General features: G+C 37.6%; 2 protein-coding genes across 5 annotated transcripts in view; one reads left to right on the top strand and one right to left on the bottom strand.

Moving 5' to 3' along the window:
* LOC129556211 (ADP-ribose glycohydrolase MACROD2) overlaps nt 1-24,724 on the top strand; it is an 805,465-nt gene that overhangs the window by 343,011 nt on the left and 437,730 nt on the right. The gene's annotated exons all lie outside the window — the stretch shown is intronic.
* Nucleotides 11,795-24,026, bottom strand: FLRT3 (fibronectin leucine rich transmembrane protein 3). Of its 3 annotated transcripts, none has more exons than XM_055426406.2 (3): nt 23,794-24,026; nt 15,551-15,751; nt 11,795-13,994 (listed from the first exon to the last, which is right to left on the bottom strand). In XM_055426406.2, the coding sequence occupies exon 3, from the start codon at nt 13,949-13,951 to the stop codon at nt 12,002-12,004; it is 1,950 nt and encodes a 649-aa protein (XP_055282381.2). In that variant the 5' UTR covers nt 13,952-13,994; nt 15,551-15,751; nt 23,794-24,026; the 3' UTR covers nt 11,795-12,001. The 3 variants fall into 3 exon arrangements, with proteins under 3 accessions (XP_055282381.2, XP_088700433.1, XP_088700434.1); XM_088844307.1 differs by having other exon boundaries at nt 15,000-15,751; XM_088844308.1 differs by lacking the exon at nt 15,551-15,751.

The raw sequence follows: 24,724 nt of genomic DNA on the forward strand, positions 1-24,724 counted from the left end.
AAACTTTTACCAAGGGTCAAAGAATAATATAATGAGCCCTATCCTGTGTTAGAAAAGTATTCCTTTGTTGGCATTAGCTTCTATAAAATCAGTACACGTTCAGAGGGAAAATAGAAGTTGCAGAGAAAATCTGTTGATTTTGCTTCCCCACTTTCCACTTTTTGTCACCTTCTCTAATCATGATGGTGTGATCACTCACCTAGAGCCAGACATCCTGGAATGTGAAGTCAAGTGGACCTTAGGAAGCATCACTACAAACAAAGCAAGTGGAGATGATGGAATTCCAGTTGAGCATTTCAAATCCTAAAAGATGATACCGTGAAAGTGCTGCACTCAATATGCCAGCAAACTTGGAAAACTCAGCATTGGCCGCAGGACTGGAAAATATCAGTTTTCATTCCTATCCCAAAGAACGACAATGCCAAAGAATGCTCAAGCTGTCACACAGTTGCACTCATCTCACACGCTAGCAAAGTAATGCTCAAAATTTTCCAAGCCGGGCTTCAACAGTACATGAACCGTGAACTTCCAGATGTTCAAGCTGGATTTAGAAAAGGCGTAGGAACAAGAGATCAAATTGCCAACATCCGTTGATCATAGAAAAAGCAAGAGACTTTCAGAAAAAATTCTATTTGTGCTTTATTGCCTATGCCAAAACCTTTGATTGTGTAGATCACAATAAACCGTGGAAAATTTTTCAAGAGATGGGAATACCAGACTACCTGACCTGCCTCGTGAGAAACCTGTATGCAGGTCAGGAAGCAACAGTTAGAACTGGACATGGAAAAACAGACTGGTTTAAAATTGGGAAAGGAGTACTTCAAGGCTGTATATGCAGGGTACATCATGAGAAATTCTGGACTGGATGAAGCACAAGCTTGAACCAAAATTGCCGGGAGAAATATCAATAACCTCAGATATGCAGATGACACCACCCTTATGGCAGAAAGCTAAGAAGACGTAAAGAGCCTCTTGGTGAAAGTGAAAGATGAGAGTGAAAACGTTGGCTTAAAACTCAGCATTCAGAAAACTAAGATCATGGCATCTGGTCCCATCAATTCATGGCAAATAGATGGGCAAACAGTGGAAACAGTGACAGACTTTATTTTGGGGGACTCCAAAAGCACCACAGATGGTGACTGCAGACATGAAATTAAAAGATGCTTGCTCCTTGCAAGAAAAGCTATGACCAACCTAGACAGCATTTTAAAAAACAGAGACATTACTTTGCCGACAAAGGTCCATCTAGTCAAAGCTATGGCTTTCCTAGTAGTCATGTATGGATGTGAGTTGGACTCTAAAGAAATCTAAGTGCCAAAGAATTGATGCTTTTGGACTGTGGTGTTGGAGTAGACTCTTGAGAGTCCCTTGGACTGCAAGGAGATCCAACCAGTTCATCCTAAAGGAAATCAGTCCTAAATATTCATTGGGAGGACTGATGCTGAAGCTGAAACTCCAATACTTTGGCCACCTGATGCGAAGAACTGACTCACTGGAAAAGACCCTGATGCTGGGAAAGATTGAGGGCTGGAGGAGAAGGGGACGACAAAGGATAAGATGGTTGGATGGTATCACCAACTCGATGGACATGTGTTTGGGTAAACTCCAGGAGTTGGTGATGAACAGGGAGGCCTGGCGTGCTACAGTCCGTGGGGTCACAAAGAGCTGGACATGACTGAGCGACTGAACTGAACTTCCAATGTCGCTTCTAATATTAGACACTGAGAAAGTATTTCTTCCATCATCAAAGGTGAAAATAAAATGTTCTGATTATTTACTAAGAGCCATGTATAAGTTGAATGCCTAAGTTGAAATATTTATTATTTACAATTAGGAAGTACTATTATTTATCCTCTTACAGAAGGTGAAACTGAGGCTTAGAAAGGATGGGTAAATTTCTCAAGGCCAAATCCCAAGGAGGTTGTAGAAACTGGATGCAAATCCATATTTTTCTAATTAAAAGACAATGTTCTTTATCATAGTCTCTAATATCAGTTATACATAGAATTTAATAGATTGTTCTTGTACGTTTAGTTTTACACATTTGGAGTCAGCATATCCCAGTTAAGAGAGCAATGTAGAAAAGACAGGAGATCAAGAGTTGAGATCCTTGCAGCTGCATTTGGAATCAAGTTGTTTTTTTGAATTCTAATTCTGCCATTTATATTGTGTGGTGAGTTGCAGAATCTGTTTGAACTTCACTTTCTTTCGTGAATTGGAAAGCAGAGGAGATAATTAATGTGGAATACTTCATGAATGGTCTGAGTAGTTAACATGAAGTTGGTGTTGATACTCTTGTGTTTGTAGAATGGTTTATCGTTTACAAAGAGCTTTCAGAAAGGTTGTCTCAGATGATACTTAGTGATACATCCCTTTGAAGCTCATTCATTCTTTTACTCCCTTATCAAAGAAATATATTTTTGAGGGTCTATTAAGTGCCAGGCATTGTTCTATATGTTGGGGTAATTTAGCAGTGAGGCAGCAGGAGAAAAAAAATTCCTTGCTTTCATGGAATTTGCATTTTAATGGGGAATATGGATAATAACACATACATAAAATATTCAGTATATTTGTGGTGGTCCCATGGACTCTAGCCCACCAGGCTCCTCTGTTGATGGGGATTCTCCAGGCAAGAATACCGGAATATGCCCTCCTCCAGGGGATCTTCCCAACCCAGGGATAAAACCCAGATCTTCCACATTGCAGGAAGATTCTTTACTGTCTGAGCCACCAGGGAAGCCCCTATATCACATAACAGTAACCAGAATAAAAGTAACATTAAGCTCCTATATGTTGAATACTATAAGCCATGCTCTCTTCGGCAGTGAGAAACTTAGTTTGATTCATAGATGTGTTTTTCCATTATGGACTTCTTAAACACTGTAAACAGGTTATAGTTCAACTGCAAACTTTTTCTCCAAATTTTGTTTAAAACAATGAAGGGATTGATTTTTCTGTTTAATTGTTATTACACGTTAAAATTTATGAAAGTTCTTCTAGGTAGCTCTAAGATTTTGTGACATATTGGCTAAAATTATGAAATAAAATGTAGATCTCTAATACCTGTCTCTATTTTGTAAGTCTGGTAAGTATACTCTGAATAAGGCATTTCTGTAGTTCAAAGATTATTTTTAAAATAATTATTTAAAAACCATTAAATAATCTTGGCATCTCTATTTATTTTGTAGATAAGTTAGTAGTACTCATGGATTTAATGCCTCAAATTCAGTTCCAAGCTTGGTGAAAATTCTGAGTATCTGGCATTTCCCTCCTGGGTCTTAGAAGACACAAAAGAATCATGAAAAGGTGTTATAGTGAGTTCAGACATAAAGATTTGTCTGCCAGCTCTGAGTTTAAATTTATTGAAATCTGCAGGAAAGACAAGTGTTATTCTCAGGATAGTTTCCAGCCGTTATTGACCACTAAAAGTCATCATTCAGCATCTGTAAACCTTACACAAATTCACATTTGCAGCATTGAAATGGTTTGAGATTTAATCCTAAAAAAGTCTTCTAATTGTTACCCCAGTAAAAGGAAATAATTTTTTATGGACTCATAACTCAGTTTTAAAGTTGTTGAAGAAGCATTTGTGCTATTTAAAGAGAGTGGTTAAGAGCCGCGGCAGACGGGCTCGCCCTCTCCCGCTTGCTGACGGCGTAACTTCAGGAAGGGCTCTGTCGCAGCCCCAGCATGTACCTGTGTCTCTCCTCCTCACTCGCACCATTCCGTTCCATGAGACTCAGTCTCCACAGAGTGGCTGCTACCTTTCTCACAACTGGAATGAGGTCTGAACTTTCTGCCATGGCCTCTGCCTACCAGACCTTTCAGGGACTCAACCGGGTCTGCGTCACTGCTCTCACCGCTGCTTGCTCACTGAGCCTGAGCCCCCTGACATTTTTTTCAATCCCTAAATGCACTAAACTACTCCGAACACTACCTCATTCTTCGTGTGGTTGACTCTTTATCCCTTAGGTCTTATCCCTTACCACCCAATCTAAACAGATTTTCCTATTATACTCATTCACGCACCATGTTTTCTCTTTCATGGCATGTATAAAATCATGTCATGATTTTTTGTTTTATATTCATTTGGTTCTTGATTAATACCTGAACTCCTGTCTCCTCCAGTTATAATCCCCTTGTCTTTTTAGTTCATTGCTGTGTACTCAGACCCAGCACAATAAATCATCATTAATGTTGAATGACTAAAATATCTAATTCCATAAACTTTCAAAGCATTGATTTTCTCATCTGATAAATACAATGTAGTACCTTCTTCTGCTCTCCTTTTCTGTTTTATGTCTCTTTCCATCTGAGGGTTTGACCTTCTCTCTGGCCCAGCTCCTAACGGCTTCCTCTGAGTGAGTGCATTACAGCCCTTGACTTTTGGATTCCAACTTCCCATGCTGTGAAGAAAACAAGATTAAAATATTTAAAATAGCACTGTGCTTGACCAAATCTCAACATAGAGCAGTATCTGCAGCAATGGTATGGTCACCAAACATTCATTAAGAGCACTGTATGTGTGAGACATTGCTAATGTTTGTAAAACATATTTTTAAAAGATAGCTCTCTTAGACTTTTGTTTTACCTTATCTTTACCATTTTATTACTATTAGCATTGGTCTTCACATCTCAGAAATTAACATGTAGAATCCAGCAGTGATTCCATGCTTTTAAATGGAACCTTGATATAAACAAGCCTCAGGTTTGTAATGCCACACTTATTAGAGCCGTGATGTACATTCAAAAGGGTAATTACTTTGGGTAGTTATTTCCTAGACTGCACTCCCCACCCCCTCTACCAGCTGACATTGAGAAAGAATCTCTGCTTTTTTGTGTGTACACAGTGAGTCTCTAAAATCCCATTATCCCAACCTCCACATGCTTCCTTTTGAAGTCTGTTAAAAATTAAAAAAAAAAAAAACAAAAAAAAAACACCTTTCAAGACAGTCCTAAAATTAATTTCTAATCTCATTTCACCTATATAGTATAAAAATGAGATGATGGGTAGAAAGTGGGAGGGCTCTAGAGTGTGATTTGCTTACCCCTGGAATTCTGTGATATTCGTGGGAAAGCCTGGTCAAGTTTGCATGGGTGGGTAGACATACTTCTTCAAGAATACTCTGAGATAAAGTTAGATTTAAACCTATTTTGATGTCCAGAGAATAGAGAAATGTTAATTTGGTTATTCCAGTTCTTTTTCTTTCGTCTGTTCAGAATGTCTATAGTAATTTCCACGGACTTCTCAAGACCAGCATCCTTTTATACTGTGGTCTTCTGTTAGAATCCTCCTCTGCGCTCCCTTTCTGCTTTGTGTATCTTTCCACCTGAGGGTTTGACCTCCTCTCTGGCCCAGCTCCTAAGTGCTTCCTCTGAGCCCACTGCTCTCCTTTACTTTTGGACTCCACCTTCCCATTGCTGCTCTGCTTCTCTTAGCCTTCTTTCTGCCACCTTGCATTGACTGACATCTTTTCCCTGAGAATGACCCCTTCCCTGTTGCCTGCTCCATCTCTTACTGTCAGTGTTTGATGAAACTGGAAGAAGAGAGGTGTGGAGTAGAGACAGTTTCAGAACAGTCTCCCTGCCCCTGAAAGACCTTTTCTTGACTGTGGTTTTTCCCACCACTATCCAACGTCCTTTCTTTTGAAGTTCTTATTTTACATCACCATCATCTAACTCCATCATCGTCTCCCTCTTCATCTCGAGGATATTTCCCCATCTTCCTTGAGGCTTGTTTTAAAAGCCTTCCCTGCATACCGGTCCTTTCCATCTCTGAGTGGTTGCTTCCTCCTTGCTGGTGACTCTTCCAAAATTGCAGCTTCTCAGTCACAGCCTTTAGTCCATCATCTTAGAGTCACAGCCACAACTTGGACCACACCTCTTGTGCATCTCAGTTTTCTTTACTCCTGTTAAATAGGCTCTCTGTCCTCATTGTATGTTCCTAACTCCATATTCCATCTCATTCCTGAGGTCAGTAAAATCTTCCTGTTATTCACTTCTTTTTTATCTCTCTTGATTGATCAAGATCGCTTTACCTCTAAACTTCTTATGGAGTAGATGCAATCATTATTTCTGTTTTCTTTATCTCTCATTATCCTGCCAACATCACAGAGGCTTTTTGCCTCCTTACTCTGCTGACACTACTTGAGGATTCCTGATGGTCTCCTTTTTTTCATATTCAATTTCCTCTTCCAAGTCTATATTTCTGACTGCCTTTTGGACATCCTCCTTTTTAAAAATGTTTCTAGCTCCTTGATTTCATTATACTCAATATTTTCTCATGATAATTTTCCCCCTTTGTAACTCACCTTTATTGTCTTTTGCTTTCGTACGCCTCTTTCCTCTTCTGTCCCTACGAAGGGTAGGTGTTGCTTTGTCTGTTCTCTCTCTGCTTGCTTTCTGTCGGTGATCTCCCTCATCCTCCTAACTTTGGTAATCAGCTGTTAGGCGTGGATTCCCTTCCTTGCTGCTGAGGCTCCGTCCCCACACCCTCATTTCCAGCTTCCTGGTAGGCATTTCCAGAGGAATAACATAAAAGCGCTTTTAAACCTAAGGTGATGACTATTTGTCGTCTAAATAGGGACGCTCTCGAAGGCCAAGATGGCAGTGCTCACCGGCAGCCGGTGTAAACCTGAACCGCGCACACGGTCACCTATCCAGACTCATTCCTGGTCTTGTCATCAAGTTGCTCATTAGCATTTAGTTACTCAGCTGAAAATTATCTTCAGGTTCAGTTTTGATTCTTTCTTCAGTTTCCAGTTCCTGTAAGTTCTCCCTTTCCTGTGTCTTTTGAATTGCACCTTGTTTTAAGACCCCATTTCACTGTTCAGGCTCTTATTTCCTCTCACCTGGAATATTGCATTGATGTCTGACTTGTACTCCCAGTTTCTCTTTTTTTTTAATCCTTCATGCGATATTTATTTCTACACAATGTTCCTAAAGCACATTGATTTTTTTATGCACTGCTTAACAGCCACTGTCAGAGAATGCCATGAAGACGTTTCAGCTTGGAGTTTAGCACACTTAACACAGTTTAACAACATAAAACTTGTTCAGCTTCATCTCCTTCATGGGCTGTGTGTTTCAGCTGGACTGTCGGCTTTTCCCCCAAACATCTCCTTAATCAGTGGTCCTCAACCTCAACAGAAAAACCTTTGAAATGACAAGTATATATAAATACTCAAACTTAACCTGAGAGATTTAAATTTAGTAGGTCTGTACTGAGGCCTGGTTAAATTAATAAAGAGCCTCCCCAAGTGATTCTGACCAAAGCCAGCATTGAGAAGCACTGCCTCTGTTTTCCAGCCTCTGTGACTTTGTTCACCGTTTTCTCTCCATAACTAGTATCTGTTTTTCTTGATTTCTCCTTAAATACTTTCCTGGCAGAAAGTGAAGAGGAACTCAAAAGCCTCTTGATGAAAGAGGAGAGTGAAAAGGTTGGCTTGAAGCTCAACATTCAGAAAACAAAGATCATGGCATCTGGTCCCATCACTTCATGGGAAATAGATGGAAAAACAGTGGAAACAGTGTCAGACTTTATTTTTTTGGGCTCCAAAATCACTGCAGATGCTGATTGCAGCCATGAAATTAAAAGACGCTTGCTCCTTGGAAGGAAAGTGATGACCAACCTAGATAGTATATTAAAAAGCAGAGACATTACTTTGCCAACCAAGGTCCGTCTAGTCAAGGCAATGGTTTTTCCCGTGGTCATGTATGGATGTGAGAGTTGGACTGTGAAGAAAGCTGAGCGCCGAAGAATTGATGCTTTTGAACTGTGGTGCTGGAGAAGACTCTTGAGAGTCCCTTGGACTGCAAGGAGATCCAACCAGTCTGTTCTAAAGGAGATCAATCCTGGGTGTTCATTGGAAGGACTGATGCTAAAGCTGAAACTGCAATACTTTGGCCACCTCATGCGACGAGTTGACTCACTGAAAAGACTCTGATGCTGGGAAAGGTTGGGGATGGGAGGAGACGGGGATGACAGAGAATGAGATGGCTGGATGGATGGCATCACCGACTCTGGACATGAGTTTGAGTGAACTCCAGGAGTTGGTGATGGACAGGGAGGCCTGGCATGCTGTGATTCATGGGGTTGCAGAGAGTCGGACACGACTGAGCGACTGAACTGAACTGAACTGAACTGATCTTCCAATACCAGCCCTGGTTTTACCTCCTTCATGAGGTCTTCTTTGATCCATCCAGATAGGTCTAATTGTTTTGTCTATACTGCACTCACAGTAAATTTTCACTGAATTATTTGTTGTCTTAGGATCTCTAGACAGCACTCTTCCTGAAGGCAAGAATCCTACTATTTTATAATAGACAAGCGAATGAGTAAGGTCATTGGCTGTTGAGAGTTTATTTGCAAAGACGCTGAAGTTCCTAAGAAAGTGATTGATAACCATGAATTATTATTATTTGCTTATTTAACCCCAAATCCCAAAGCATAAAGTGTAGTTTTAATTCCAAACCTATGCTAAATTAAGATTTGCTAATTATGCTAAGAAGGAGAAAGGAATAGAATTTTAAATGCCACTACTGTTTTCAGGGACAGATGAGCTAATCTTAAAGAAAATTCAGTGGTGGATTGGTTCCCTTTTCACACCCACTTTTCAGGTGCTTTAAAGCATGTGGGTCTCTTTGGATTCCTCCTGAAAACTGTCATGTTGGCATGTAGCTGTAAAATGTGCTTTACTCAGAAAATGTGGTGAGTAAAACTGACTTTTTTACGAGTTCCTTTGGCACAGGGGAATACTTTAATAAATAGGCCTCACTGAAAGATAGAGCAATGTTGTTTTTAATAGGGAATGAGAGTGTAAGTGTAGGTTTTTAATGCAGTTACAAGTGCCTGCATCCAAAAACAAAGTTTTGATTTTTGTCAAACATTCAGCAGGGGAGTGATTTTTCCCTCAAATTTTTTTTTTGGTAGCTTCCCCCATTGTATTCTTGTTAACTGTGTATGGTGTATATTCAGAATTTTTTCCTACATTTTTCTTTTTTAGTACCTGATCAATAAAAATTGTGAACATTCAGAATGGATGCATATGTTTCTATTATATAATTAGTGTCCTTGAGGTGGAGATTTGTTATTGAAAGTAAATAATACAAATCTCCACCTCAAGGACACTAATTATATAATAGAAACATAAACCAACCAATATAATATTGTAAAATAATTAGCCTCCAATAATAAATAATAAAAAATAAATAAAAAAATACAAAAAAAAAAGAATTAACTTTTACCCTTTCAATGTTTTCTTTACTTGCTGGTGTAAAACATATTTCTGGTTTATCCTAGGTAAATAATCAAAACACATATATTCAGTTCAGTTCAGTCGCTTAGTCATGTCTGACTCTTTGTGACCACCATGGATTGCAGCATGCCAGGCTTTCCTGTCCATCACCAACTCCCGGAGCTTGCTCAGACTCATGTCCATCAAGTCGGTGATGCCATCCATCTCATCCTGTCGTCTCCTTTTCCTCCTACCGTCAGTCTTTTCCAGCACTGGAAAAGAGAATGGCAAACCACTTCAGTATTCTTGCCTTGACAACCCCATATGAACAGTATGAAAAGGCAAAAAATGCATATATAGATAGAACACATAAATTTTTCTGTGCTCATGAAAGGTATACTAACTAGAAAACAGTTCTTGGTTTTTGGCTTTTTACAACCTCACAGGTTTATAGGGACTTGATTGCTGACAGAACTGTAGCTAGACTACTCAAAACCCCTAAAGTAAAATCAAAGTTTCTTCAGATGATGTTCATTATACTCAATGTCAATCACATTTTCTTTGCTGAGTAATTCGTAGAAAACTGCTACCCTCCTGAACAGTAAGTCAAAGGAGAAACTATTGAGAAACATTTGAAGACGGCAAATGAATATTGAATGAGGCTTTATAGGCAGTTGGAGATTCTTAGCGGAGTAGTAGGAGCAGCGAGCGACATCCGGCAAACCCCTGGGAGCACGTGGCTCACTGTGCTTGACCATAACGGTGTGTCTTACATGTTGTTGACCATTGCACCGTGTCCAAGCACTTCGTCTCATTTAGTCCTGACGACAGCTCTGAGAGGTGGGTGGTATTAACAGTCCCAGTATATAGGCAGTGAGCTAAGTATATAGTAAGCTAAATATATAGGCACTAAGCTAAGGAGAATAAGTGGTTTGTTTTTACTTACCTAGTAAGTGGTGGACTGAGATTTTGGATCCTCTGATGCCAACTCATACTACCAAAAAGCTATTTTAAAAAATAACATTTTTCAAAAACACCTTAAAGTATCAGCCAGGACAACAGCAGCAGTGTACAAAGACTGAAAGGTTACCAAAGCAATTCTGAAGTTTTCTGTAAGAGCGTTCCAACAGGCTGTTAGGACATTCGTTTATGCGTGAAACACTGAGCATTGAAGTAAAATGATACACAAGCTCAAGATACTGCTGTTTTTTATTTGTAGCCAACATTTATTTTTTTTTTTTGCCTAGAAAAATACATGGGATACTTAGGACTATTGTGCTGGGCAATTTGCTACTTTAGTGATAGGAACATAATCTTGAAAAAGCAAACACGATTATTTTGTACTTTTTTTTTGTTTTATTCAGCAATAAGACCACAATTTTTCATATTTAAGGAAGTATGAAAAATTTGTCGAGTTTTAAAAGCTGAATACATGTAGCGTTGGATCAAGGCACATACAAGACTGGCCAAAGGGCGTACAATGCACTTTGGTTTTTTGTTGGGAAAAAAAAAAGTTATGGCAACGGAAAAGTGATGAGGTTTTAAACAAGTAATAGCTCACAGTTCAGCAGGAAGCTGGAAAAAAAATGTTACAAGTTCATTACATAGTATCTGTAAAACTGTGACAGTAATGGGCATTATTCTTGATCATTGTGAAAGTAAATTGAACGTTTATGTACAGTGTTAAAACATTTCACATAAACCAGATCTAAATTTGATTTCTGATATTTATTTTTCCTTTAAATTCTCACTTATTTAAAGTACTACTTTCTCTTCATTGTTGAGGGGAATTGCTTGTAGTTAGACTACTCTTAAAATGTGTTTAAGCTTTTTTTTTTAACTTCCTTTATGATAAAAACATTGTAAACACTAACAAGTGTGTCTTTAAAGTTGACTTTTCAAAAATCAAGATAGTATAGGCAAAACCAAAATGGAATTCTGATACTTGTGTTTGTTACCCTATGTGAGTCTGAGTTTTCACGTTTTTTCCTAAGTACAAGTTTCCCCCACGTGGAAGCACGCTTACATTATTGTTCTTGTGAAGTCCTTTATTATCAAAGCTTTGTTAACAATGGCATTAACAACAACAGACTTCACACTCCTTTTATGCCAAATGATGTATTCAGTTCAGAAGATATGTTTACTTTCTTAAGGAGGTCTAATTTTACTTAGCATAAAAATGGAGCTATGCAGCAAGTCTGATATTGCCCATTACTTCACATATTTTGATTATTGAATACCACTGGAATACAAATTTAATAGTTGGAACATTATTTCATAACTACTTTTTGAAATTTAATTTTTCTCATTCAGCCAGTTTTGTTTTGTTTTTTTTTACATTTTATTAATACCAAAGTGAAAAATGTCCTGTGCTTATACTACAAGGATCTCATGTGAATGCAGTCCTGATTGTTCAACACAGCAAGAAAATTCACTTTCACAGTCAACAAGTCATCTTACTCAGTAGAACACAAAGTAAATGGTTTATAACTTCAATATTTGCAAGGAAAATACAGTACAAATTACTAAAAAATACTAAAATATAGAATTGTGTTCAGGCATCTCCACTACATCAATCGCAGCAGTAACCTGAAATTTGAAACTTTTAATAAAAAGTTCTTAAATATAAATTATATGGCAAATGTACAGTACATTGCTTTTCTCAGTCTCTTTTTCCAGTGTTTTGCAGTAGAACAGGGTTCCTACCATCACCTCCCTTAGGTTTAGAAAAACCGAAAACGTGGTCTGCTGCAAGTCCTCCAGCATCATGAGTGTGAGTGATCAGAGTCTGGAATACCACTGTCTCTATAACTTCGGTTACTACTGCTTTCACTGTGATTGTTTTTGTACAGATTCATTCCATTAGGAGGAAATATGGTGTGGATTACAAATTCCTCCTTTGAGACGGGTTCGTTGCCTATCGGTAACATCTGAAAAGAAGTCTCCCTGATCTCCAGGATGGAGTTGTCCTTCTTGGTGCCGGCTTCTGCATAGTCGTCCTTTCTTCTCCTCCCTTTGCTGTACGCACAGTTCCGAGAGAAGAGGGATCCATTCCTGTGAACGTACCAGCACACCAAAGCGAGCAGGGCGATGGTTACCAGGGCCACAGCCCCGCCAATGATGGCAGCCAGTGGCAAATTGGGGTTTTTGTAAGGTTCTTTCTCTTGCTCTCGATTAAGGGTGGTTGTAGGATTGTACATTCGAAGGGGTGCAGTTTCAGTCTCAATACAAACTGGAGTTTCGTCGAATAGATAGAGGTTACTGGTTTCCATGGGAACCATGCAGACTCGATAGGGTGAATCAGGCTCCAGGGCTGTGACCAAGTATTCGCTGCGTTCTCCTGTTACAATTGTTTCAGTTATAGATCCAAATGCTGGGCTGTGGTCCAGTTTGAGCCAGCTGAGTCTTAAAGCAGTCATAGGTAGGACAAGTTTCCAAGAGATATGAATTGTGTCAGAGGTGACAGATTTCACAGTAATGACAACTGTTTTTCTTGCCGGAATCCCTGTGGTTCGCTGATCCTTAGTGAGTTTGGGGTTCTTCGTGTCTGGTTGTTTGGTCACAGGAGCTGGCCACTGTCCTTGAGCAGGATGAACTGTATTGGGCGTCCCAGTGGTTATCTGAATGGTGCTTACAACCGGGTTGTCCTTACAATCAAATAGTTCCGCATTGAGGTCCTTGATAGCCATCCCTCGAACCTTTTCTGGGGCTTGGCACATGAGCCCACGCACATTGACCTTCACAGGTAGTGACTGTAACCAGTCACGTACCCATTTCATCTTGCACCCACAATACCAGGGATTATTCCGAAGAATCAATTGTGTTATATTGTCCAAATCATCAAAGATACCCTGAGGTAAATTACTTAGGTTATTATTGGACATATCAAGTCGATACAGCTGCCTCAGATAAGAAAAAGCATTTGGAGGCACCCTATTGATATGGTTATCTTGAAGATAAAGCTTCCTCAGGTTTGTGCCTGGAAGGTTTACTGGTGCAGCAGTCAGGGAATTCCGTACCAGTGACAGTTCTGTTAAGTTGACTAGGTTGAAGAAAACTTTATCACCTATTCCATGGTTGTTCAGCAGGTTTCCATCCAAAACCAGGCGTTTTAGGCTAGTGAGACCTTGAAGAGATGGTGATGAGATGGTGGATATGCGATTATCATCCAAGCGGAGCTCTTCTATAGTCCTGGGCAAACCCCAGGGGATTGTGCTAAGGTGATTACGAGACAGGAAAAGCAGCCGGAGATAATTACTGTCTCTGAATGCCCCCTCTTCAATGCTAACAGCTGAGACAGAGTTATCATCTAAATGTAATTCTTCCAGATAGGGAATTTTTGAAAGTGAATCATAAGTGATGGTCCTTATGTTATTTTCTTGCAGATGTAACTCTTTGACGTACTTTGGTAGGTTGGTAGGAAATTCATCTAAACTGTTGTGATACAGGTATATTCTTTCTACTTTCAGCAAGTTTTTCAAATCTGATGGAATCCCAGCATTATTTATTTGGTTGTTCTGAAGGTAGAGAGTTGTAGCATCCTCTGGTATTCCTGTTGGAATGGATGTCAGAAAGCGATCGTTACAGTAAATGAAACCGGCATCACAGCGGCACACAGATGGACAGGGTTTAGCCATAACTGATAGCGGTGCCACCTGGAGGAACAGCCCAATTTTAGTCCCAATGAGGAAGATGCTCCAGGCTGGGCTGATCATGGTCAGCAGTGTTGAGGTCTTTATACAAGGTAGTTTCAGAGCCCTAAAGTGGAGTGAGTTAAAAAAAAAAATAAGGCAACAGAAAACCATCAGACCAGCATACTTAAAATAGTATTCAAAATAGACGTGAACATTGAAACATCTAATAATCACTTTTATTAGTTAATTGTTTCTTGCATGCTGAGGGTTTTTTTTTTTTTGCATACTAGCTAACGATGAGCATAATCATACAATATTTTTACCTTAAATATTTCTGGTATTAGAAGTATTTTGTCCAAAATCTGTTTGACTTTGAAAGTTTAATATAGTTTTATTGAATGTTTTAAAGTATTCTCATAGTACTTTATGTCAATTTTGTGACCATTGGCCAAGCTAGTCTGATTTCTAATTTTTCCTTAATATTCATAATGAATTGACACATAGGAATATGATTTGTTATATTTAAAGATAATAATGTTATTATTCTTAAAAACCAAAATTTTATATCTGCTTTTTACATGGTAAACTGTACAAATATAGAAATGTGTAGTAAAAGAATCTATTCTCATACTATTCAGGAATAGTTACACACCTCTGGAGATCCTGAATCCCAGTTAGGTCAATTGTTTGCTTTGATTATTGATGTTATTTTTCTTTGATTATTAATATTAAACATTGTGAGATAGGCATTTCTAGCACAAAAATAAGGAATTGTTTTCATTTACTTTGGGGAAGGAAAGATTTATATAGCTAATACATCTATCTTATCTAAGTGAAAATTCCATTTCATGTTAAACTCTTTTTTTCCTATTTTACAGTTTGTTTTGTAGTACATGGTTAAATGCGCTTATGAACATTTTTCATTATATTCTAGCTCATAACATGTTTACACAATGCATTTATCTTCCTTCAAGTTCTAATCTAAAATATGATTCACCTTTCTCCATGGGTGGAAAATTATAGATTTATACTTATCTAGTGTGTAATATAATTTCTTCAGCACCTTTAGGTATTAATTAGCCTTTATAATTTCAGGCATGAAAAGAAAAGACTTTAATATTTTTCCTACCTTATTTAACGATGTGAGTAAATTTTGCGTGAGTGAAAATCCAATGCACATATATTATTTTCCTGGTGAGGGGCTGGGACTTATAAACTCTTGTTTAGTCCTTGGAAATGTTCTTCACTGTTTATTCAAGTAATTCTATGCCGCACACACCTCCAGATCAGGCTTGCTGTTGTCAATGAACATTCCAGCTGCGGTTCAGCATGGTGGGCAAGCTCATTAAAGTAGGGACCAGAAACAATTCAGTTTCCTGTTACTATGTAGAACACATGGTTTCCTATTTTTTTTTCCTTTCTTATAGAGTTTCTGTGTGAAGGTTCCTTTTGTGTAGCTTAATTCCCTTAGTGGAAATTGCTCTCTTTGAAATTCTTATTGGCTCTTCTGTGCAATGTGGTAAGAGATAGTAACTTCAGATCCTCATGAAGAAAGCCATTCATGATGCTAAGGCCTGTATAGTAATAGGTTTTTCAGGCAGTTACCCCCCACCTTTATTCCCATCCAGGATTATCCAAGTATAAACTTTGTACAGTAGCTACATCCTGAGGTATGATTACCTGCTGTGAAATAGCTATTTCCAGCTTTTGCTTCTTGCTGCTTTCTCAGAATATCTGGTGCAGTCACAGGTTATGCAAGAACAGGTATTCTTTCAAGAGGTAAAGAAAACTTAATTCAAATATTCTTCATGGGAAAAATGGAAGCATACTAGATTTCCTTTACATTTCTGTTCCTTGAAATACACTGGACCTGAGCATCTCCTGTGAAAGTAAAATGTTTTAATCAGCTATTAACAAAGAACTTTAACATACTAGAGACATTTCCTAGAAATTTAGCTTCATTTCTTTCTTTAGGCAACACGTTTCATCATAGTAATTGTTGAAAAGGGTAAGATGACCTCATTGTCTTTTATTTCCCATTTTGCTATATAAATAAAGTGGGAACCAAAGTTGAGTTTGTCACAAAATAATTTCAGTTGTTAACTGACTGCTAGTGTGACTTTGAATTAAACACAGAAGCAAAGCTTTGTGCAAAAGACAGCAAGCCTCTTCTATGGATTTTGAATTCAGGTCAGGCCAGTCTTTAAAATTTCACTTTTATATCTTATATAAAATGATCAAGTGTGCAAAAAGAAGAAAATAAGTAAGCAAAGCCATAACTAGGATTTTTTTAAATGAAATGCCATAACTTTTTAGATATTTCTTAACATAGTTTTACAAAGTCATATAGTCTACAATTTAAAGAGTTGAAAAGGGTTAGAAGTTTTCTTTTGATTTGCTCAGTGTCTTTTTTAATTCTTCCTGCAAGCCTCAGTTTTCCCTATTGGGGAATATGGGCACTACAGCCTTCTTCCTTAGAACTATTTCTAAAGGCTAGTTGATGACCTTGAAAGTCTAGTTACTCAGGTATTCTTGGCCAGAGGCAGTACAGAAAGAAGTTCAAGTCATAACATTTTTTGAGAAGAATACAGTTTTTAACAAACTAAACTTGAGAAACTGTATTTGGAACAGAAAGGACACTATTTCAGTCCGTCTCCTTGTAATGACCATTAGGAAAGCATATCAAAACCTGACAAGGCATTTCTCTCAAGGTGCAAACAAGAACATGTCAGTTTCCAAAAATTATCTTTTTAACTTCTGAAAGAGGCTTACAGCTTGACCAAAGAGACTCATGATTTTAAGGATGACTGCTTTGTCCATTATCTAATATGCATGAAGATTTTGGGGGGTGGACAGGGGAGGTGGGTAGTTTCAGTATCTGTTATGTACAGTTACCTACTCAGGGACTTTGTATACAAGTAAGGTACATTAGGGTATCATGGAAATATTTGACCCTAAATGTAGAAGCGATTTGTTTCTCCCTCAGTAATTACCTTGCATCCAACAAGGATAGCATCTGTTCCAGAATTCAAACAGTACTCAAAGTGAATTTTAAATAAGACCAAGATTTGTGTTTCTGGCTCTCATTGAAAATTTGGATTCTTTTAATTTGTCACCAGATATCAACACTATCATAGACTGAATTAACAGAAGGAAACTGAAAAAAATTACAGATACATTTCATTTATTATTTAGGAAACGTGAAGTAAAAATAACAGTTAGCAGAGGGATCAAGTAGTCGCTAGTGAATATTACAGAGTGCCCACAGAGGAAAGTTTAAGTGATGTATTGCTTAATGTGAGGTTTTACAAGTAATGCCTTTAGGACTTTGCTCATTATTGTTGAATTTCAGTGGAGTATTTTCTTGAAAACTTGCTTTCTTGGTATGTGAAAATGGAAAACCAAGCTGTGAAATTAATAATTACAATGTTAGTTTAAAAAGTATCTTCTGTTAAATGTTTTCTAAGCTTGAAAGTTATTCAACATATAAAACAATTTGGTAAATTTAAGAAAAAAATTTACAGCAATTTAGGAAACAGTTACTTTTGTTAAATTGCATTCAAAACTAATTAAAAGCATTATAAAAATTGCATAGCAAATGTGCTTAAACTGTTGCCAATAGCCAGGCATTTCTCAAATTGTTGGTCAGCCGAGAGTATGTACAAGGTGATGATCATAATGATGACCAGAGATAAAGCTGGTAGCTGAAGTGTAAGTTTTTTACCAATTCAAAATCCTATATGTATTGATTTTTACATTTTCAAACCAGAGCAAGAAAAAATATCCTACACTGGTGTGAAAAGGAAGATTATTTTTGTTTGTTTTGTTTTACATGTGTGAAACTGCTTCCTCTGCTCTATTTAATGTGCAAACTCACATGGCCATGAATACAATGGTGGTAATAACGTGGGATTAACAGAAAGCCTAAAATCTCATTCACTTCTTGGAAAATGCCATTCTTTTCTCCCCAGATTGCATTAAAACAAAAGGCAGAAATACAAAACACATTTCTCTGGAGAGGATACTCTTTCAAAAATGAAGATTCCTTCACAAGTTCCTACTCCCTTTACTTAAACACTCCAATGCATGCGTGATTGTGTTTCATATCTTAGGTCTTCTCTTGCATTTTTATATTTAAAAACTACAGTGCTAAAGAGGTTTGTTTTATTTTGCAATATTAGAGGCTGTAATGGTCTTTCCATCTGAAATAAGCAGTTCTGCTCCCATGTTTAGACTTCCCTCTTTCTGAGCTGGCTCTACATATTCATGCATATAGAGACATTGTAGTTGAATGTGACTGATGAAAAAAAAATGACCCCCACTGGCATGAACACTGTGGCCAGGTTTCCACAATATCGACTTCAGAGGCTTTATGTCTGCATAGGCTTGAAAGAGGCCATTACTTCTGAACAAAAAGGAATCGATCTTTTAGAAAAATATTGTTAATGGGGTAACTTGGGGGAAAGCATAAATGGAGCCCTGGTTACTTAAAGGAATGTTTAAAGTTAAAAAAAAAATCATATCATTACTTAAGTACATAGCATTTAAAACTGTAGCAAAAAGAAAAACATAATCACCATACTGGTAAATTAAACTTATAATATGGATCTTCCTATCAATTTCTTCTTATAAATTAAAAAATACAGATTTTTAAAAATGCATATATAATGTAGTCACATCCATGAAAAGTCACCAATTGATTTCCAAGATACACTTAAAAGAACTATGTAAATAGATAAGGATGTTATCATTTTGAGATATTTTAAGAAAACTTAATATAATTGAACAAGTTATATCTGAATAGAATACTGGTATTTATAGTCAAGAACATGAGGTAGTCCATATGTTTATATGATTTCTTCTCTGCTACTATTTTGGAGGTGGGAATGTTTGAGACGAAAAGGTATTTGGTATTTCTTATGTTTTGATCACTTAGATTAAGATTATATGTTGATAGTGCTAACTTCCTAAATCCTTTATTTGTCCCTTCAGTTTAAATTGATATGATTTTTGATATGAAATCATTGCTCTAAAATAAAATCTTAAATTGAGTAGAGAGTTTGGGGATTTTAGTTTGTTTTTAATGATTTGCCTCACATCATGGTCTCTAAACTATCCGGGGACTTTTAAATATATTAAATTTAAAAGTGGAAAAGTATGTAGAACTTTTAATCGAAGTTAACTGCATTATTTTGAGTAAAACCTTAAGACTGAAGAAAACACTTGATTCCTCAAATTTATCCAAGTCTGTGAATATTTCTGGATACACTGGAATTTATACAATCATAATTTAGAGTATTAGGAAAGTAATTTATTTGTGAAGACGTAAACTGCTGCTAGAAAGCTCTACAAAATGATCAGCCTCTAAATGTTAAGTCTTTGCAACGACAAATAGTATTTCAAATAACCTATGTATATGGTTAAACTGAAAAACTGGAGTATATCAGATTAGTTGGTAGTGACAGCAAAATGCTTTCTAAGCAGCCTGTCTGGTAGTTAAATTTTCCACGATCATCAGATTTCAGGAAAGTTCCAATTCTTTTGTTTAATGCCAGGCAAGCAGAAGGACCTCTAACTCTCCTCTTGAGAGTCATGAAGTCTGAAGGGTTTGCTGAGAGGGAGAGCAGCAAGTGTGCCTTTCCTTGCTTGGTTTTATCCAGACTATTTTCTTGCCTAGAAGGTTTGTTTCTTTTATGCAAATAGGGGATGAAAGTTCCAAAGCAAAGGATTTTCACTTTCTCCTTTTATGTTGCAGGTTCTTTTCCCCAATAGGTTTGTGATACATGAATCTAATTCTGCTTCATTTATTTTGGCTTGTAAAGTTAAATCAAGCATACTTAAAACAAAAAGGGAAACTGGGATGTTATCTTTCATCATAGTGAAGCCTGCTTCCTTATATGATATTAAGCCAAACTAAATAAGTTAGAGAACCATAGCTTGTAAGAATGAAAAAGAGATTAATTTAGAGGTTGGTAAAGGTGAGCAGTTGAGAGCTTGGGGCAGGGAACAAGCTTTAAGTTTGCATTGACTTTTAGGCAATTGCAATGAAAATTACGCTTATCCTTGTTAAACTGCAAACATCTTCCCACTGTGAGCCTGATATTCCTTCTTCAGTGTGGTGAGTACAATTTGCTTGATATGCTTTAAGTTTCTAATAGTCAAGTTTCCATACTCTAGTACAACAAATATTTAGGTCTGCTGTGTGCCACGCACTGGGCTGGAAGAGAATAACATCCATAATTATAAAAATCATCCTTTTTTTTTTTTATGTCAGAGTTGAGTATTGCTGATTTAAACCGTTGAAGAGGAGGAAAATCATCAGCACATAAACTGATTAATCCACAGTTCCGTGGCGCACTTTAAAAATGGGGTTTAACCAAATGTGGTCCCTGGGTTTTCCTTTCAAAGTTGCCACGGTAACTTGTGCACGTGAAAAGTGAAGGAATAAGGAACAAAAGCTGTCATTGTCTCATCAGAGAGCAGTTTCTCCTTTCTTGCATTTAAGCAGCCTGATACCTGGAGAGAGCTTTCTATGCATTCCTGACACTTGATTTGGGGGCTCGGAAATAGATTATGCATGTTAAACAAATGCAACCTTAGCTGCTGCTTAAATTACGTTTTGTTCTTTTTTATTTAAAATCTGTTTTCTCTAGCTCTCTTGTCCACAGACATCAAAGTCTTGAAACCAGCTCTCCTATACAATATAAACATGACTTTCAATTGGTTTTTTTAATGTGATGTTTGACCAAAGTTAGTGATGCTGATCTGCATTCTGAAACTGGAAAATGCTTTCTGAAATGTATATTTCTGTTTTGGTTCTTAAGAAGCAGAAGACTTTTTCCAGGAGACATTTACAGACCATCTCTTAGTTAGAAATCTGTTTGTTGACTTGTGATAAGTTTTTGAAATGGTGGAATGTTAGAAAGAGTTGACAAAAGGTCCTTTTTATGCTCTGAAGAGAAAACTGCACTTTGGAGAATTAATACTGCTGAGAGATTTACTGTAGAGTTTTTGCCCGCTGGGGGGTGGTACACTCTACCAGAACACAGCTTTCAGAAGCCGCAAGTCAGATGTTGGCTGCTGCCGGCCAGTTTTCCTCTGGTTTAATTACAACAAAGCCTCCCGTTGAGAACAGTGAAGGCCTCTGGGGCACAAGGTGGGGGTGGGAGGGAAGAGGGAGTGAGGGGAAAGAAGGGGAGAAATTACAACCTTTGAAAAATTTATTGAATCTTATTTCCCTCGTTGGCTTCATTTATGCTGGCCTTCGTTTGACTTTCAGCAATTAGTTATAACGCTATTACAATAAACTGGTTGACTAAAAGAATATTTAAGGGGGTTTATTCAGAATTTTTAAGTTAGTCTTGGATCTTGTCTTTAAATACATTCTTTGTTACGTAGCCCACCCACCTTAAAAATAGGGAGAAAAGTTAACCACTGAAATGGCCAGTTTTAAACCTTTTTTTTTTTTTCGATGAGCAGATTTAATTAATACTGGTATGAACGTTGGCATATCAAGAATAAAAACGTAAAGAAGCATTCATATAATATTAATACAAAGCAAGTCCTCTGCTACTGATTTTTGTTGGGTTTAAAATTGTTCAAAATAATCCAGAAAGAGGAGAAAGCGTTAGGGTGTGTGGCCAAGAAAAGCAGAGACAAATCTGTCTGCAGTACACTTGTGTGTTTAAAGCTGATAATTGTATTTTTCATCTGGAGACACTGAGTGTTCATTAGGGTCTTGTGTCCCTAGGCAAGAGATGCTGAACGTAATTGGAGTTTCTATTTGATTGGGCAATATAGGCTAGAGAAGAAACTGGGGTAAAGATAATTAATAGCTTGCTAACAAAGTCTGACAGCCACAAGATTTCAACCAAATTTATTTCACACCGCTTCATTTAGCCCTGAAAAAGTTTTGATAGAATTGGAGGCTCCTTAATTAACACTTGGAAGCAAAAGAAACATACCTTCTATTTTACAGCCACATTCGGTTATGGCAAATTTTCTTACTGTTTTTCTTATTTTTGAAAAAAACTTTACTTGCTGCCCAGTTATATATTTCACAGATGTTAATGGTTAGGAAGTGTTTAATTGGGCATTTTGAACCTAAACATAATCGATTTAAAATGGAGGGGGATGAAAAGCCCAATTAATAACACTGTATTATACAGCACAATTAATAACTGATAATTAGTATTATACAATATTAATGAATTCATTATGTTTATTCATTCAATAATATCTTTGCTGAATCTTGGACTTGATATATTTTTGGCAGTATTCTATTTAAAAAAGAAATTAGATGTGATTTTCCTGTTTAAATATATGCAATCATGTTTTTGTAACCCTGTTTTTTATTTCAGGCTAATTAATATATCTAGATATGTGTGTTTGTGTGTGTGTATACATCGTATACACACATATATCTGTAAACTAAGTGGCATATCTCTGATTTAGTCTCCTTACAGATTAAAACCTGGCATATTATTATTAATATTGGTAGTAGCGGTGACATTACTATTTTGTAGTACTTTTAAAAGGTTCATTTCTTTCTTTCCTCATTTCAGAAGAGATGGGTATCAGTCATCTGTCACTTTGAGGTCCTGTCTGAAAACAAATTCATTCTTTATGTTTATGCTGGCTAGGATATTCCTCTGTGATTGGGGATAAATGAAAGGCATAGCTTCAGCCTATGCACTATTACAGTGTCTTTATTCATACTGTTTCCTGCTAATGAGGGAACATATGTGTGCATTTTAGAGTGGATCGATTTATTAAGACAATTTAAAATAGCTAATTGTTAAAACCGTTAGAGAATTTGGTTCTGTAATTGGCACATGTCAAGGCTTTTTTTTCTTTTTCATTCTCAGGAAGTAAATACCAATCAGACACCCAGACGCTGAGAAAATATAGGCCTGTTGCACTCTTTACTTCTATGCAACCATTTTGTTTCAGATCTAATTCACTGAAAAAAATTTTTTTGAGTGGATACATTTAGGTAGTTTTAGAAAGCTTTGTGGTATGAAAATAATTCTTTCAATGTAAGATTTTCCTATTATAAGTTGCAATTGAATGGATACTCTTGAGTATCCCACTTGATGAGGCTCTACTCATTTTTCCCCCTGCCACCCTGAAATCCCTGCATACATCAGGCTTAGCTTCCAGGCTGAGCTTTGTTAGTTTTTCTGAGTAGACCTTGCCAATTACTATGCTAGTCACATACCACATTTGCCCAAGCAATGGATTTTGGCGTTCTGCTGGAGAGAGGGTATGGTTTGTAAGAGAGTTTCCCCCTCCTCTGAGTTGAATTCACTAGTTGAGATTTGCACGCCTGGAATGCTTGAAGCAGCTCTGGCAGGATAGCAGTGCAAGCTTTAAAATCTAGGTGTAGCTGTTAATCCTTACAGAGGCACATAAGTCTCCAGGAGTAGCTGGGCTAGCTGTGAGCAAGATGTATGCTTTTCATGTACTGCGTACTCATGGGCTGAGGGATTATTGATTTTCTTTCACAGTTGTAAAAACAGCAATTGGTGATCATACCACACATAAGGTACACGCCAAGTTAGCTAGACCTTTCGCTTTTCTCTCTCTGTGAAAAAAATCTGCCTTGTGTTCTTTAACATTTAACTTTCCAGCTTATCGTTTTCCATAAGCCTCTTTTCAAATAGCAACTACACGAGACATAAGATAGCCACTTATCATTATTTTTTTCTTTAATGAAAGAAAGGTTTCAAGAAACTTCTTGCATTTGGCTGTAACAGTCCAATTTTTCCTTGCTGGCTTGCACGCACACACACTGCTCGTCCTGGTGACAGAGCAAACGTTCGTATCTGGATGCCTCATGATACCAAGCCATTCCTTTCTAGAGAGTAAAAACGAGCAAACTTTCTGGGACAATCATAAGGAAAAACATGGGAGACACTTACCAGGAAGACGAGAAAAAGCAATCCCATATATCCTGCTGCTCTAGCTGTAATTCCACTGCCTGGGAACTGGAGTAATAACCCTCTCCCTCTGCCCAGCTCGGAATCCAGTCCACACAAAGCCCACGGCAGCTGCAGGCTGAGCCGGTCCCGTTCGGATCACTCCTCCACTGAGGAGCAAGTAGGGGCCAGCATTTCAGTTTGCTGCACAGCCCACCTCCAAGTCTGAAGTTAAAGCTTCACCTCGCAGTGGTTGAAGAAGGGGGTGATGTCATAGATGGGCAGGACTTCGCTGAGCTCGCGCTCAGTGAGGTAACTCGAGGATCAGACAGATGAGCTTTGCCAACGCTAGAGGGAGTGAGAGCAGCCAGAATGAGGCGCTTGGCCTGGCAGGGCTGGGATGCCACTGGTTGGTAGGTGGCCCTTTGGAATCGCAGCCTCTGCTGAAGTTGACTAGAGCAGGGTGGTGGTAGCAAGCTTATGAAAAATGCAAGACTGCTAGAAGACTGTGTGTCACAGTAGAAAGACACGGGTTCTTTTTATTTTTAAGCTGTGTGTATTAGAAAGGAGTTAAGCAAAATAATTTTCACTGTTGACTAGTTATACTAATGTTACAAATGTGAAGGCTAGTAACCCCAACAGTGAATATTTATTCAACAAATGAATAGAAAGCAGGTTCAAATAAATAACTGATTGGTTTAAGGGAAGGAAACAGGAATTCCACAAGGGTAAAAGGAAAAAAAAGGTTACCAGTTCCCCCCCCAACCCACCCCGGAGGTAATGAGTAAGTTATTGTTTGTATGTGTTGGTTTTAGGAAGTCAAACTATTTTTCATATACTCCCCAAATTATTTGTACATCTCTTTAGAGCCTAGTAGATAGATTTTTCATATTTAAAGGGACTCTTACTAAAATAAAAAGGTTTTGAAAAATTA

The sequence above is a fragment of the Moschus berezovskii genome, chromosome 15, assembly GCF_049115385.1.
Source record: "Moschus berezovskii isolate FMDL1 chromosome 15, NW_MosBer_1.0, whole genome shotgun sequence".
NCBI classification, from domain to species: Eukaryota; Metazoa; Chordata; class Mammalia; order Artiodactyla; family Moschidae; genus Moschus; species Moschus berezovskii.

What these genes read in the sequence shown, in the direction of transcription:
- FLRT3 (XM_088844308.1), bottom strand. Translation starts at nt 13,951, where the DNA reads ATGATCAGCCCAGCCTGGAGCATCTTCCTCATTGGGACTAAAATTGGG.